Source organism: Protobothrops mucrosquamatus, unplaced genomic scaffold (genome assembly GCF_001527695.2).
Source record: "Protobothrops mucrosquamatus isolate PMUCROS unplaced genomic scaffold, P.Mucros_1.0 scaffold_148, whole genome shotgun sequence".
NCBI classification, from domain to species: Eukaryota; Metazoa; Chordata; class Lepidosauria; order Squamata; family Viperidae; genus Protobothrops; species Protobothrops mucrosquamatus.
Window position 1 is genome coordinate 70,031 of NW_015386224.1, and position 16,431 is coordinate 86,461.

Sequence of the window (16,431 nt, forward strand, 5' to 3'; positions counted from 1 at the left end):
AGGGTCATTTACTCACATATTTAGAGCACTATGTCCCGTGTTAATGTGGTGATATAAAAATATGAACTTGCTTTTTCATGTCTTTTTGTCATCACCTTGTTTTTTTTCTCTGCATTACCATTACTTTGTTTTAAAATAGCTAATTTTCTGCATTTCTACCGATCTATTGACTTTATTCATTTGTTTAAAGTACATCTCAGAGAGTTTGACAGGGCGTATTCCTTGTTTAGTAGTTACACAGTATTATAATTTCATATTTCTACTTAAATATCTTACTAATAACAACTTCATTTGGTCCCTTTAAACTGTGGCTCATAATCGAAAGAAACCGGCAAACAAACAAACAAACAAACAAAATCCAGCGCACAAAGGGGAGGAAAGTAAAAGAGGTTTAAAAGAGGAATTGTAAAAAAAAAGGTTTTAAGACATAATTGAAATAAAGTGGGATATGAGCAGCATATAAATTGATGAATATAAATACATAAGTATGGGTACACAAAAGTATTTTGAGAAATGGTTCAGATTCATAACAGCAAAAAAGAGCAATCGTTTCATATAATTTTATCTTTAGTTAAGTGAGGTAGTGAAACTAAGCAAGGAAAGTTCATTAGAAGTGGAAAAAAATAGAAGAAATGACAGATAAATTTAGGGAGGTCAAGATCATGGATTTTTTAAAGGGAAAGGCAAAAACCTACAGGAGTGGAGGGCATTCTGTACAATACAGAGCTTTAAAAATAAAACATAGTTTACATATTCCAGGAAGTAAATTGAAGTTACCCTTATTCAAAATGAAAAAAAATAAAAAGATATGTCATTTGAATAGAAAATGTAAGATATCTTTATAAAAGACTTCAATATTTGAAAGATTATCTATGTTGAAATTATATCCATAAAAACAGAGCAAGCCAGTCAGTCTAACCAAGACACCAGGTTAGAAAACTAGGAGACCATGAGTTCTAGTCCTGCCTTAGGTATGAAAGCCGATGTTGTGACTTTGGGCCAGTCATTCTCTCTGAGGTGCAACAATAACAAGGTTGTTGTGGAGAAAATAGGAGGAAGGAGTATTAGGCATGTTTGCCTCGAGATATTTATTAAAAAAAATAAAGGTAGGATACAAAATAAACAAATGATCCTATATAGGTGGATAAAGAGCTTATCTTCTACATAAATATATTTGTTGCAAACATTTCTGAATTGCCAATCATAAGAAATCAATGAGATGTTGCATGTTGCTTGTACTCTGATTTTATCAATCAACAATGCATTTTTCTTTTCTTTTTAAACATTAAGCAATTTACATTTTAAATGGGCTTTTTGGACAAGGATAACACAGGAAGTGAAGAGTCTTCTTGAGTCATATTCTAAAGCAATAGAAAATTTCAACAAAACAACTAGACACATGCTTAATTACTAATGCATGTATGCTAAGTATATCTTAAATGCTATGATATATATCAAAATTATATCTGATAAAATGTATTGTCTCCTTTTTCTGGTAATTTGTAATGTACAGTACTCCAAAGCTGCAGACAAGATGATAATTCAACTTTCCTATATTTTAAGAAAGAGAGAAACAAAGTTACTCCGTTTCTCCAAATCTAATTTTGGGGATTTTCTCCCTATATTTTTATATATGACATTTTCAGCAAGAACAGAAGAATCAAAAGAAAAATAATTTATAGTGAGCAAGAATAAGTCACTGTCCAGAAACTTGTACAGATCTGGGTCAACTTATATTAAGCAAACAATTGTGCATCATCTTGTCTATATGTTAGGAATTCATGCTTGACAGGTTGGAACAGAAGTCCACTGAAATATTTGAAGGGCCAGAAAAGCCTACTTCATTTAACAAAGTTACAAGCTATGAGATCATAACTTTACCACTTCGTCCATACTACAGACAATGAAGCGTACGTTATTCTGAATCTGAACTTCAAATTCTTAAATTTTGGGTGCTGAGCAGATTATGGTATAAAATTCAGGGCCATAATTCTCTCTTGGAAAAATCAGGTAGACTTTAGTTAAAACTGAAAACAATCTTTCTGAAAGATATAAGCCATGTTTTGCTCAAATAAGGTGACGTTTATGCTTAGTGTTATACAGTAGAGGAAGAAGCAACTCAAGAAAAGGAATACAGGCTTTCTTCTGTTAAATGCCTGTTAAACCACGATCATTCAATTTAGCCAATTTTCTGGGTTTGCATGATATAAAAGTCTAAATGCAAATCGAGAGAGCCCTCCCGGCATAGCCATTCATAAGCACGGCAAGTATGAATTCTTCCTTTCTTTAAATTATACGACCCGGCATAACTTTTTGCCGTCCGGTAGTAGAAGTTAAAAGACAACTGGGTCGACTCCAAGCCGAAAGGGGCGACAACAAATGAAAAACCTCGGGGCTTAAGCGTCGGTTTCTTAGAAAAGTGTTCAGAGAGGAAGATTCCCTACCGCTCGGTGGTACCGAGCCCCGACTCGGGAGTATCAAACTTTGAAGATGAAAGAACACAAGGCGGCGTGGGGGGGGAGGGGCGGTAGAACCTGTTGCCTGGATCGCCACGGGCGACCGGACGCCCTGCGCCTGCAGCAGCCTGCCTGCCTGCCTGCCTGGCTTGCAACACGGGCAGATGAACGTCCGTCCGGGGAAAGCTGCGTGTCCTCCCCTCCTTCTCCCTCCTCCACGCACGCCCAAGGGCAGCAGCGGGCGGCCAGACACGTCGCGCGGATTTCGGGGCGTGTGCTTGCGCCTCCTGCTAACCGCTGCCCGGTGGCGCTGCTGAGCGGCACCAGGGGCACCGGGCGCCCGCCTGGCCTGGCCTGCCCTCCCGTTCCCCCGCAGCTCCCCCCCTCCGGCGGGCAGGCGGGCAGGGCGCGCGGCGGCGAACATGGCGGCGGCGGCGGCCAAGGCGGTGGGGCGGGACACTCTACCTGAGCACTGGTCCTATGGCGTCTGCAAGGACGGCCGGGTCTTCTTCATCGAGTAAGACACCGGGCGGGAAAACCAGGGAGGCAGCGCGGGGGGGGTGGGGGTGGGAGGGAAGAGAGGGCGGGGTTGCCGCTTCAGCGCGTCCCTTTCCCTTTCCCTCCGCTTCCCTTTTTTTCCTCCCCGCCGACTTCTCCTTCCTTCCACGGGCTGGACTAACAGGTGCATGTTTGCCGCTTCTCCCTCTCAGCGACCTGATCCGCGCAACTACTTGGCTGCACCCTCGCACCGGGGAGCCCGTCAACTCAGGCCACATGATCCGCTCAGGTGGGTGCTCCTACCCGGGTCCTCGCGGAGAAAGAACCCGGCGGGGAGACGCTTCGGGGACAACCCCCCCTCCTCCCGCGCGCGTTTCTCCCCCCCTCCCGCGCCCCACGCTGGGTGTTTGTGTTTGCCTTTCTCTCTCTCTCTCTCTCTCTCTCTCTCTGGGGAAGGAGTGCGGGGGAGGATAACGACCTTTGTGTGGCTGGGAATTATGCTTGCCTGTCTCCAGGGCACAAACATCTCACTTCCCTCCTCTCGGCCACTTTCTTTCCCGGCTCCCTCCCCACCCCGTCGTTCTCCTTTCTTTTTTTCTTGTAGATCTGCCCCGTGGCTGGGAGGAGGGATTCTCGGAAGAGGGAGCCAGCTATTTCATTGAGTGAGTACCGTGTTTCTACACTTTCCAGGCGTTTGTTTTCACCCGAGACTAAAAGCGGACAGCCGTGGGAGGGAGGGAAGGAGGGAAGGAAGACGATTGTGCCACAGTTTGTTCGGTTTCCAGACATCTGGCTTTCGTTCAATTGTCTGGACATCAGGGGTGGGGAGGAGGGAGGGCCGAAGTGAAAGAAATATTGCTTTTGTTAAGGTATAAGAGAGCATAAATCCTGGCACTTCTGTTGGGATACCTTTTTTTAAAAAAAAAAATCTTAGCACCCTCAGGTGTGCGTGTTCGTTTCTTTTGAAACTTCTTTTGTGTTCTCCGCCACACGACACACCAACAGGTTTCACCTTTGTGGTTGTTTGCATTGCTTTGAGATTTCGGGCTGTAGTGACTTGTGGACTGAATGTCAGCCATGCTTCTTGCCAAATAACTAATAGAACCTGTTGCCTGTGGTTGAGTTGAATGAAGTGTTACAGGGACATTGGCAGAAAGCAGGGTCTTCCAATATGTGGCTTGTCCTTTTTTAAAAGAGGTTTAGAGTCATTAAAAGTAGATGCTATTAAATAATAAAAGGCCATTCTGATATAGTAGAAGATGCTTGCTGAAGATACAAGAGGGGATTACAAAACTCAGTGATAGCAGAGCAATAAAAACTTGGAGGGGAAAAAAACATAATGAAATTCAAGCAGTAGTTTATTTAGGAAAAAACCCCAAAGGGATTTAACAGTTTTGTAGCTTCTCTGTTGCAGAAAGGGAAGCAGTTGTTTTCTTGGAGAATAACAATTTGCAAGGCATGATGTCTTCATATTTATATCTGTTCAATCATCTCACTGTTCTGAATAAAGCAGAAATATTGCTGCTTACTCTACTTAGTCTGCTGTAATATAGAGTTGAATGTCTGGAACTATTTTGCTTTGTGACTTCCTTGTGGCAAGGCAATGAAAACGTTTTGTTTTTCCTAGTGATGGAGACAAGGATTGGTTTCTAAATGGTAATAGTCTAAAAAAGTTGAATGAGTAACACATTGTCTCTGTCATGTCATTGTCTCTGTCATAAAAGGAATATTCTTCCCATGATTTTTTTTTGATGGAAGGTCATTTTTCAAAGGTTTGCATTCATCTTGCCAGAGATATGTGCAGGATTATTTTTTGTGTCTATTCAGTACATGATACTGTTTTAAAATTATTGAATTCCCATGAGCTATACTGGGCTACCTTATGAATAAACTGATGCCTATGAAGGCTGTTTCAATTGAAAAACAATAGGGGTTGGAGGTGATTGGCATTGATTTTAGAAATTGTATTATGTGGGTTTTATAAAAAGGATTTGAAATGTATTTGTCATGATGGCTTGCTGCTATTCATAAATTAGCTTGCTGGTTCAGAATACAGCATAAGTGGATACTTGGGGGTTTAAAATGATTGGCATACTTGACTTCAGAAGCTGTATTTGTCACTTTGCCTTGCTGCTTGCTGTTCATAGATTAGCAGGACTTTCCCATTTAGCAAGTATTGTAGGTTCACTTACTGAAGCTGTTCTGTATTAAGGTTACATGTATAGTTATTTTGAGTATTGATTTTGGCTACATGTATAGATATTTTGACTATTGATTTTGGCCCTTCATTGTCCCTTTGTCTCAAACTAGAATGTTATATTTTATACCTAAGAAGATATACAGTAATAATTCTATAATATTTACTGGTTTAAAAAGTGTTATCAATTGAAGAATCTGTTTAGACATGCATTAGAGTTGCAAACTTTTATTAATTGAGGAAGACCAATCTGAGATGTATATCTCTGTATCTCAATGTATATAAGGATGTACACACACATTTGCCAAGTTTGATATAAATGTCAATGTACAATAATTCAAGGTGGACTCTTCAGAAATTTCATCCTTTTTCATGTTTACTTTTCTTTCACATTATGTATAGAGTTTGAACAATAGTTTCTTTTTCTTTTTCTTTTTAGCTAACCTATAGTTAGAGATAGAGTTTTTAGCCAGTGTTTTTTAGAAAAATTTAGCCAAGATTTGCCTGTTAGAATGGTGAGAAACTACAGGAACGTAAGAGAAGGAAAGTGGAGAGCAAGTGGAGAGCGTTTTAGATAAAATTGTTGAAAGTGTATTGGATGTGGAGGAATTGGAGGAACTGAAGGGATCGTTAGGATGGACAAAGTATGTCAAAAGAATTATAAATGAGAGAAGAGAGGCTGACAAGTGAGATTTGAATTCAGTCCTGACTGGGAAAGTACACAGTACTGTCAAGAGTCCCAAGATTGTGGTGGGGTTGAAAGTTAATGGAGTATTTATACATTTCAAGGGACAGATTTGTAATATGAAAAGATTTGATTGGAAGATTGCGTTTGTGATTTTTATTGTATTGGAGTGACTTTTCTTGGACTGGAGTGAACTAGGCTTGGTCTGCAGAGGTCCCTGATGCATAGCAGCCACGGGATGTGTCAAACTCTTAGGTGTTCCAAAGTGGGGTGTGGCAGACCTTGGTTTTCCCTCCCATGCTATTCAGCATCTCTCTGAAACTACTGTGAAATGTCATCTATGAATTTGGAATATGTGTCATCAATATGTTGAGTGATGACACTCAGTTTTACATCAATATCTTGGCCTAAGCTGGAGATGTGAAAAACTGGAATTGGTGTCTGGAGGCTGAAAGAGGCTGGAAGCTTCAAAACAATGACTCTTGCACTGATCACCATGTGACTGGACTGCTGCAATGCATTTTGCATGGGGCTGCCTTTGAAAGCAACTTTGGAGTTGCAGCTGATGTAAAATGAAATGGTTAGGCTCTTTGCAGGAGAGATGCATGACAACAGAAGTGCATGCTTTTAAAGCCATTGTATTAGCTACCAGTAAGTTTCAAAGCTCAAAGGGAAGTGCTGCTTATTATGAGACCCTATATAATGTATATGACTACAATGTATCAAGGAACAATTTCCTAAACATGGTTTTGTCCCAACTAACCCAAATGGTAATTAAAAGAAGACAAGGTCTTTTCAGCAATAGTCTACACACTTTTAAATATACAGTATAGTTAGTCCTCAATTTATGGCTGTAATGGAGCCTGCCTGTTATGATAATAGGTTCTGATGGTTGTGAAACATGTCATCTCATGGTCAACTTGATTTTAACAGTTGTTTTTGCAATGGTGGTTAAACAAATCACCATAGTTGTTTAGTGAATCCACAGCAGTTAAGTGAGCATTATGGTCATAAAGCGAATTCATTGTTCCCTATAGGGTGTTCTTGCCAAAAATCAGAAATAAATGCCAGTTTTCAGCAAAACCTTATAAATTGCAGCCACGTAACTGCAGAATGCTGCAAACGGCTATAAATGTGGTCCAGCTGCTGAACACCTAAATGCAGTCATGTGATTGCTGGGAGGCAGCATTTTGAAATTAGATCATAAGTACCTCTTGGGGGGGGGGTGTTTCCTAAATTTGAATGGTCGCTAAACGACCAGTCATAAGTTAAAGACTACTTGTATTGTCCCTGGACATACAACAAGGTTGCCCAGATTCTTTTCACCATTTAAAAATGCCCTGAAGGTAGTTTAATTTTAGCTGACTTTTGGCCCATAATGAGATGATGAGGGCTTATCCTTTATTAGTTACCATTTATTAGTTATTAGTCACTTAATTATGTTTTTCATTGGATTCTTTATATTAGTTTTGTTTTCTTGTTATGTTGCAGAATACCCAGAATTATATAGCTCACTGGCATGAAAAATTGTGAAACATATTAAAAAATAACTTTTAGTTATTGTAATATCATACTGAGTCATAGTTAGCATATACTTACTTTACATCATAAATTTTGATTCTAGTTTATGATTTATTGGAAACAGTGGATTGTTAAGTTAATCATCTGGACAAATCATATTTTTAACAATGATTTAATTCAGCCTATAGCTCAAATAGCTTTTACATTTCCAAAAACATTCACAGTAAGTTACAGTAATTTACAGTTATGCAGATACATTATATTTATGTCTTTGTTTAAATATTTAGAAATGAAGCCTGAAATTGAGGAAATTGGGACTACTTTATTTTGATACTTTATTAAAATAGTCACTTGGCTGTAGAAGCAACCAGAATTATCAATATTGCTAGTGATGTATGGCTGTTTTTTTGTTTTGTTTTACAAGATAAAAGAATAATACTAAATATTTATTTTAGAAGGCTTATAAGTGATTCCAATCAAAATGATGCTAAATGGTATATAATTCCCATCTTCATAATTCAGATTATTATTATTATTAGATAATAACAGTCCAAAGAACCAGTTTGGTGTAGTGGTTAAAGTGCCAGGCTTAGAACTGGGAGTTCTAGTCTGACCTTAGGCACAAAGTCAACTGGGTGATCATTGGCCAGTCACTTTTTCTCAGCCCTAAGGATGCAATGGCAAACCACTTCTGAAAGCAGGCCAAGAAAACTCTAGGGATTTGTTCAGGCAGTCACCAGGAGTCAACATGGCCCATTATTTTTATTAAATAAATAATAAAATCACAATCCAACAAATCCATAGAAGAAATAGGATGTAAAAACTAGTATATACAACATTCCAGAGCCAAGGTGAAAAACACCAAGGAAAATAGTTATAACATTCTGCCAAGTCCTGAAAAAAAATCTGGATTTTTTAAAAAAAACAGGAGAAAAGAGGCCATTCAAATGTCTTGGTTGCAACACAGGAGAAAGACTATGACTGAAAAGTTGTTCTTCCACAATCCCTGTAGATGGTAATGTCTAAAAGAGGGGAGATTAATATGCACATTCAATTTTACTGGATAGACAAAGGGACTTGGAGATGGCCATCTCACAGATCCTGAATCATATCAAGCTTCAAAGCACTTTCACAACATTTTGAACTCTACTTGGAAACTGTCTGGTATCCAGCAGCTCTTGATGTGGACGTGTTACATGGGTGTCATGAAGATGTCCATTACTACTACCATAGATCTGTTACAGAAAAGTGAACAGAATTGATTAAACATAGCAGTAGGGTTCCCTTCCCACCCACCAGCTCCAGAATTATGATCCAAGGGGATTGCTTTCCATTCTCTCCTGAAACTTAACAGGGATCATATCTTCGTTTCATCGACAGGCAGACTGGGCAGGTTGTGATGTTATACAGGTATTCCATGCCTATTTTCTCCTGCAGAGTACATCTGTTTCTCTATCAATACAAATTAAAAATCTTACACATTCTCCCCAAGGCCAGTGAATCCTAATTTTTGTACATCTAGATTTATATTGCTCTTTGCATGTATAGATCCCAATTAACAACATTACTATATACTATGTATATTGAGACATTTTTTGTCTAAGTGATGAAAATGTTTAGAATTATTCTTGGCTATTGCATCATGCATAGCTTTAAATAAATAAACAAAATCAGTCCTTCACAGTGGAACATGGGAAAGTGAAGGAAGTAGTGCCTGCAGGATTCTCTTTCTACATCAGAAGCCTCTCCATTCCCTAGAGGAAGTCTTCTAATTATGAGAGATTTACATTATGGCTACTCCCAAAGTCTAAGTAAGAAGGACAAACTCTTCGGGGCTTGATAGGGAAGAATATAACATAATGCTTTCCCAGCACATTAAATATTGATAAAACACATTTTGATCGTTTAAAATAAGGCAAAAGGTAAAGATTTTCCCTGTCCCGTCAGTCATGTCTGACTCTAGGGGGAAGTGCTTATCTCCATTTCCTAGCCAAGGGAGCCGGCATTGTCCAAAGACACTTCTATGGTCATGTGGCTGCCATCACTATATGTCAAGGCGCACGGAATACTGTTACCTTCCCACCAAAGTTGTACCTATTTATCTACTTGCATTTGCATGCTTTCAAATTGCTAAATTGGCAGGAGTTGGGGCAGGAACAGGAGCTCACCCTATCATGCGGTAATTGGGTCTCGAACTGCCAACCTTTTGTTCAACAAGCCCAGCGTCTTACCCACTAGGCCACCACACTCAATTTTGATTGTTTACCACCTATTTATAGCTTTTCAAATATTTTGGAAACTTGCAACTGCAAATTAATTAAAATAGCTAGGTATCGGGGATATAAAGACTTTGAGTATGTGCTGCCATAAAAGAAACAAAGAAAAATTCAACTTTTTCCACATGATAAAAGTAAATACATCATAGTAAATAGATCTGAGATTCTGTGATTTTTGGCTTAAGGCATTATCATAAATGTTTTTAAAGTGTTTTTTTATTTTTATTTTTAAATAAGAATTATTATATATCAATTTTTCTCTATTAAAGAAAATAAGAAAGGATTCTGTGGTTAATGACAGTGAAAGCCAGGAAACCAAACAGTTGAACTTGATTCTCTTCATGTTAAGAAAGGCCTCAAAGGCAAGTGGCTTTTCATATTTAGATCACACCATAGGTAATCTTCCAGGATAATCAAAACCAGGCTTGTAAACCCTTCCTAAGAATCAGCATGATTGGGACAGCCAATCAAATCTCTGTAGTACAGTAGAGATATTTCAAGAGGAGCCACAACTATGCTACTCTGGTGCAATTTTGTATGCTGAGTCATTAATGGTTTTGGTTAATGAATGTCTCTAAAGTTCCTTAGACTGCTTTCACCAGTTAGAAAAAACAAGAGATTAACACACACATTGGACTTTTCTCCTCCAGTGTCTCCTCCAGTGTCTTTGTTTATGTCTCCAGGTTGTACAAACTGAAAGGTATAAACCTTACATTCATACAGGAATCTGTGGGAATCTATTTATTTATTTATTTGTTTAAACAATATGTGTATCACTCAAATTCAAAACCTTTATGAATGACTTCCAAATTGAGGGAGGGGATAGGACTAAATAGTCTCTGTTACCCTGAAATGTGAAACTAGTTTTGCCCAACATAGTTTTTGGTTCATTATAGCAAGGTTCTCCAACCCCCGGTCTGTGCACTGGCACCAGTCCATGGCATGCCAGCAACTGGGCTGCGCAAACAAGCAAAGCCCCATCCACCGGATGCAGGCAGCATGCAAAACCACACCTCCTCTAGTCCTTGGAAAAACTGTGGAACTGGTCTCTGGTGCCCAAAAGGTTGGAGGCTGCTCTATTATAATTCAGAAGGTCTATCACATCCTGCAATGTTATTCTGGTTATGTAGCCAGACTTTATCTAAGCTGTTCTTCTTTCTCTACACTTATATATGATTCATGGTTTGCAAACCCCTCACCCCTCCACAGCACAATAATGATCCGTGGAAACTAATAATTACATAATTTTGCCAGTGCATAATACAATCTGGCTTTTCCAAGCTGGTTAATTGATACAGCAAGAAGTCAATAAATATTAATAATTTTAAAATAGATTGTACTATATTTCTCATTGATCAAATGCCTATCAATTCTTTCTTTGTTTAGGAAAGGTATTTCCCGTTTCAGTTGGATTTGTAGAGTAGGTAAAGATTAAATATGGCAAAAAAAAGTTTAATTTTATGTAGTGAGCCACTCTCATTTTTGTTCTCTTTATGTTTTGTAATTTTGGAACTTTGCTTTTACATATATTTTCTCATTTATTTAAACATAATAAATTCAGCTTTGAGTTTTTGCTTATTATTCTACACATATGTTGGATTTTTCCCCCTCAGTAATTTTTAGATATTAAAACTATTCAAAATATTGCATTATAAATTGTAATTTAATTACTGTAATTATATTATATTATATTATATTATATTATATTATATTATATTATATTATATTATATTATATTATATTATATTATATTATAATATTATATTATATTATATTATATTATATTATATTATATTATATTATATTATATTATATTATATTATATTATATTATATTATATTATATTATATTATATTATTATTATATAATTGTTCATGTCCCATAAAATCAAATGGTAGTTTACTGAAGATTACTTTAGACTGTTAAATAGTTGTAGGGTATTTTTGATATAAGTACTAATTTGGCAATGTAATTTCCCTCTGGACATGGTTTAATACATCTGCCTAACATGCAGACAGCCCAGGTTCGAATCTCAGAAGGGTATGTCTGGTTGAAAAGAACTAAAAAGTTCGAAATGGCTATTCCAGTTCTCCCTTAATTCTTTGTTAGCAATCCAAATTTTGAAATATATATATATATATATATATACATTTTGAGGAAATTATTCTTCATTGCTCAGATATTCCAAATCTGCTATACAGATTCTGCTATATATTACTGTTACCAAATATTAAGATAAATTACCATAATATGGGCAGAAATCATGGTTTTTGCATTCACATGCCATTTACAAATACCAAATTGTTTTTCTATAGTGTTTCCTATTTTTACTAGCCTAGCTAGTGTAGGTTTTTTTTTTTAAAAAAAAGTATAGTTATCTTGGCAGATAGATTTAAAGAGATTTTGGCATCAATAGAAATGCCAGAGCATGTTTTATCACTGAATAATGCATTATTTTAAGAGGATACTTCACATTTATGTTTCCTAGATGTTACTTTATTTGCTACATAGAAAAGAAATGGATTGGTAAGTGTGTTTGCCACTCAGGAATGATAAACCTGGATTTAGAAAAAATATTTAAAATTCCTGGCTTCCTTAAGGATTCCTAAAGGAATGGGATAAGCTGCTTGAGCAGCCAAAATAAAAACAATCAGCCTCTACTAAGAACTTTCAGTCCATTGAGATCATCATTATATTTATCCTTCTGTAATACTTTTGTTTTAATTTTAGAGCTCTATTGAAACCATAAATGTTAATGGTAGTGTTACAACTAGCTTATTAAGAAGTGAATGAATGAAAGGTTGGAAATGTTTACATTCCTGTTCATAATTCTTTTCTCTTTCTCATTTTTGGTCTTCGGTGATATTTTTTTAGCATTAATTATACTAAGTATGTTTACAAATTTTGCTCACAATGCATCTGTCAAATGCTATTATTACCTGAACTGTTTTAATATTACAAAAAACCGTGTATTGCCCATCATTATAACTAGGGCTAGGCCATCCATTGAGAGATGTTATCCTTACAGTGTTTCTTGTATTTTGTGAGATAGCATCTTTCCCATTCCCCAAATTGCCCATCGACTGCACAGAATCTTAAAATGATATTCTTTAAAAATAGCATTGTTGTGTTTTCCTTGGTCAGCTGTTTTGTGAATTTCATATATCTCCAGATTTGAGGGAAAAGTCAACATTGAAGATGCAAGTGTTGATGTGCAGCACAAAAATGATTGTGTCAAAATAATATGACAGCCCATAGCTTCAGAAATTATAGTTCACTTTTCATCTGTCTTTTAATGGCATTGTTGATTTTTTCTGTGGTGATTTGATCAGATAATATGATAACATACAGCCATATTAGCAAGCACATTTGTCATCAAAATATAGGCTAGCAAGGCATTATTTCTTGAATGATTTTATTTATAGATGAGGTTTTTGTTCTATTGATTCCTTTTGTGTGTGTTTGTTGATTCACATAAAACTTTGCTAAAATTCTTAGTTGAGAATTCTTTTCAGAGCCATTGTTCCAATACCAGGAGAATTTTTCTAGTTTTTTGTTCGCATCTCGTTGGTGTCCTTATCGATGAAGAATAGAAAAGAACTGTTTTTATGGACAGAGAAATAAATACAATTCATGTACTAAGCTGTATCCAACAGCCTATTCCAAATTCCCTGCCACTTAGCTTTGAATTACATAAAAATCAAATATAGCAGGGTATGTTTTCTGTATGTGCTGGATTCATATTAATCAAGGAAAATTCTACTGTAATGAATTTACAGTATCAATTACTAATCTCAGTTATGTAGATCAGCTGAGATGTAAACAGTATTTTGACCCACATTGCTGTGGCCTTGGATATGGCTAAGGTAATGGGAGAAAAACTCAAATATATTAAGATCCTTATTGTTCTGTTTTATAATGTGAAGTGTTTGCCAAATGTTTTGTGCCTCAATTGAAATAAAGACTCCAGATTCCTCATATTAAGTGATCCTAACAGGTTTGGCTACTTCAGCTGAATAATTTGGATGTCTGCTTTTAACAACATTCTTGTCAGTTTTGGCATGACTCAATGTGAAAATATGTTTTCCTCTGCTGAAGAGACATGCTTTTTGCTTTGTTATGTTATGTGAACTTGATACATTTTTGTCCCAAAATCAATGAATTTCCCTGAGATGCAGACTAAATCCAAGTACCATATTGCTTATATTTTTCTAAACATCAAGTTAAGTTTTTAAATATGCAAATAAATGTAATGAAATTCAAAGATTTAACATAAAATAAGGAAAATGTTAAAATAAAATTAACTTTTAAAAATACCATGAATATTTTATAGAGCTATATGATATATGGTTAATTGAATGTTTTGAATGTTCAAATAATTTTGAAACTTACTGAATTTGCTTACAGTGGACTTTTAATTCATTATTACTAAATAAAATAACAGAAATAAATGGAAGGTTTTTATTTCTCACTGGAAAAATGACTGAAATGTCTGATGTTTTAGTATTACATTCAATAAAGAGTAAACAGGCACTGCAATTTCTGTAGGTAGTCTCTGTTTTGCTTGACCTTCCTCCATCTCCCTGTATAACAGAGAGGGATTGGAGAGGAATTTCAAGAGAGTAAGTTATTTGCTCTTCTACACATTGAAAGCAATGCAGTCATTCTGGTAGCGGAAAGACAATCTCTTTCTCTCCAATTGATCTGTTCAGCAAGAGAAAAGGAGTAAAAATGAAAATAAAGGCACAGGACAACGTGTACTGATTATAATGGCAGTCATGTGACTGAGGGATGTTGGACAAGTCATAAATGTGCCATAAAGCTATTTTTTCAGTACCACTGTAACTTTGAACGGTTGCTGAACAAATGGTTGTTAAGTGAGGACTACCCATATATAATCTTTGTCAACTAAATAGCCAACTATAACAAGTCCAGCTGAAATCTTACTTTGAATAAATGTACAAAACTGTGTTATTAAAATTTACAAATAAACTTTTGTCTCACTTGATGAGCATGTCTTAGATCAGATATGTCAAACTCAAGGCCCACGGGCCACATCCAGCCCGTGATGTGCTTAGATTTGGCCCACAAGCAGAGTAGTAGGAGGAGGTGATTGAGTAGTTACCACCTCCCTTCTTCGGATGTCTTGTCAGTGGCAGCAGCGCTAGCAGAGGACGGGCAGCGGGAGCCTCTCCAACGTGTGAAGCTGTGCAGCAGAGGTAACTGCAGTGGCATGTGGGCATGGTTAAAACGCCCTCTGCCTGAGAGCAAGTGGCTGGCGAGGGAAGGAAAGGGAGAGAAGGAAAGAGAAAGGATGGAAGGTGCTCGGATTGTGTGTTTCTTCCTCGCAGACTTTTTCCCAAAGACACAAGGTAACGTGAGACGTGAGACTCCTGTGTGCCGGGGCTGGGCCAAAGCTAGTAGAGAAACCCGAGCCATGCGCTGCTGAAGTGCATGTACTTCCTTCAAAACTGCTGCTGCTGCTGCCCTCCAGGCAACTGCTGCTGCTGCCCTCCAGGCAACTGCTGCTGCTGCCCTCCAGGCAACTGCTGCTGCTGCTGCCCTCCAGGCAAAACTGCTGCTGCCCTCCAGGCAAGAGGGCTGGCCCTTTGAGGGCAACCATAAAGCTGGTGTGGCTCTCAGTGAAATTGAGTTTGACACCCCAGCCTTAGATGAACCATGAACCACAGTTGAAATTGTGTTGCCCCCATATTACATCCAGATAAAAGTGAGGATTTCTTCATAAGGAGATTGTCTATCCTCATATAATCATGGTTGGTGTCTGTTGGGCAGACCACCCAACAGCATCATCAGCAGTCAGAACATCCAGCTATAAAGACAGGAGCCCAATCAGTCCCTGCTCAGTAGCATGTAGTCTATGTAGCAGCCCACTGTGCCTCTGAAGATGCCAGCTGGCGAGACATCAGAAAATCTGCTGTTTAAACCCTGGTCAGTAAAACCTGAAGCCCAAAAATAGGAAAATAGCTTGTCATTTTCTGGGACATTTCCCTAACTTTCCAGTCCAGCCACTACCCTGGATTTGCTCCCCCCCCAGATCATGGTAGTGGTAGTTAACAGTGCTGCTACCTGCTGTGAATATTATAAACAGGTAGCACTTAAAAGTGGGATATAAACTGTTTTTAGTTTCTTTAATTAAGAAACTTCTAAAAATAGCAGATAAATTCTAAATTAAAATACTGAGGTACAATGTTACATTGTGAAGTTATGAAGGTGAATTTTATAAGAGGAAAAATAATCATTGCATTGGATTAATAATTTATTAACTTATATTTAATTTTTGTAAAAAAGTATCTCTTTGGATAGGCACAAAATGTAGCTGAATCCCAAACTGAATTACTGTATGTAGCTTCTGTTATTATTTTTCACCTAGTGAAGCAGGATCCCCATGGTGCCATATTGGTGGCATTTGTGAGCTATTAAATGCCTTAAACTACAATAGAAAAAGAAAAGCTCTGTGTGTAATAACAACTATCCGTTTCTAACTATGCAGCTTAGGGAAAAAAGTTGGAAAGAAAAGAGTTGAAGAATAGGTCTACCTTCTAAATCCAGAGAACGGTTCATCAGAAGCTGTCTAATCACAATGCTTTGATCGTTGAGAGTTTGCCTTGCAAATGCTGCATACTGCGGTCAGAAAGAAAGGTTATAGGCATCTCTGTTGTTTTTAAAACATCACAATGTAAACTTATTTAGTTCCCAAACTTCAGAACCACTCTGTTTGTAAATTGCCAGATTTCTTTCCTAACAGTTGTTGTTGTTGTTAATTGCGAAGTCGTGTCT

The 16,431-nt window shown here is 37.4% G+C and overlaps 1 protein-coding gene across 1 annotated transcript in view; it reads left to right on the forward strand.

Moving 5' to 3' along the window:
- Nucleotides 1–2,878: 2,878 nt before the first annotated feature.
- The window catches only part of PLEKHA7 (pleckstrin homology domain containing A7), a gene marked incomplete in the record, with an annotated part of 124,203 nt that continues 110,650 nt past the window's right edge, over nucleotides 2,879–16,431 (forward strand). The window contains 3 exon segments of the mRNA XM_015819264.1: nucleotides 2,879–2,973; nucleotides 3,167–3,243; nucleotides 3,559–3,616. Of these exon segments, the coding sequence (XP_015674750.1) occupies nucleotides 2,879–2,973; nucleotides 3,167–3,243; nucleotides 3,559–3,616 (230 nt within the window).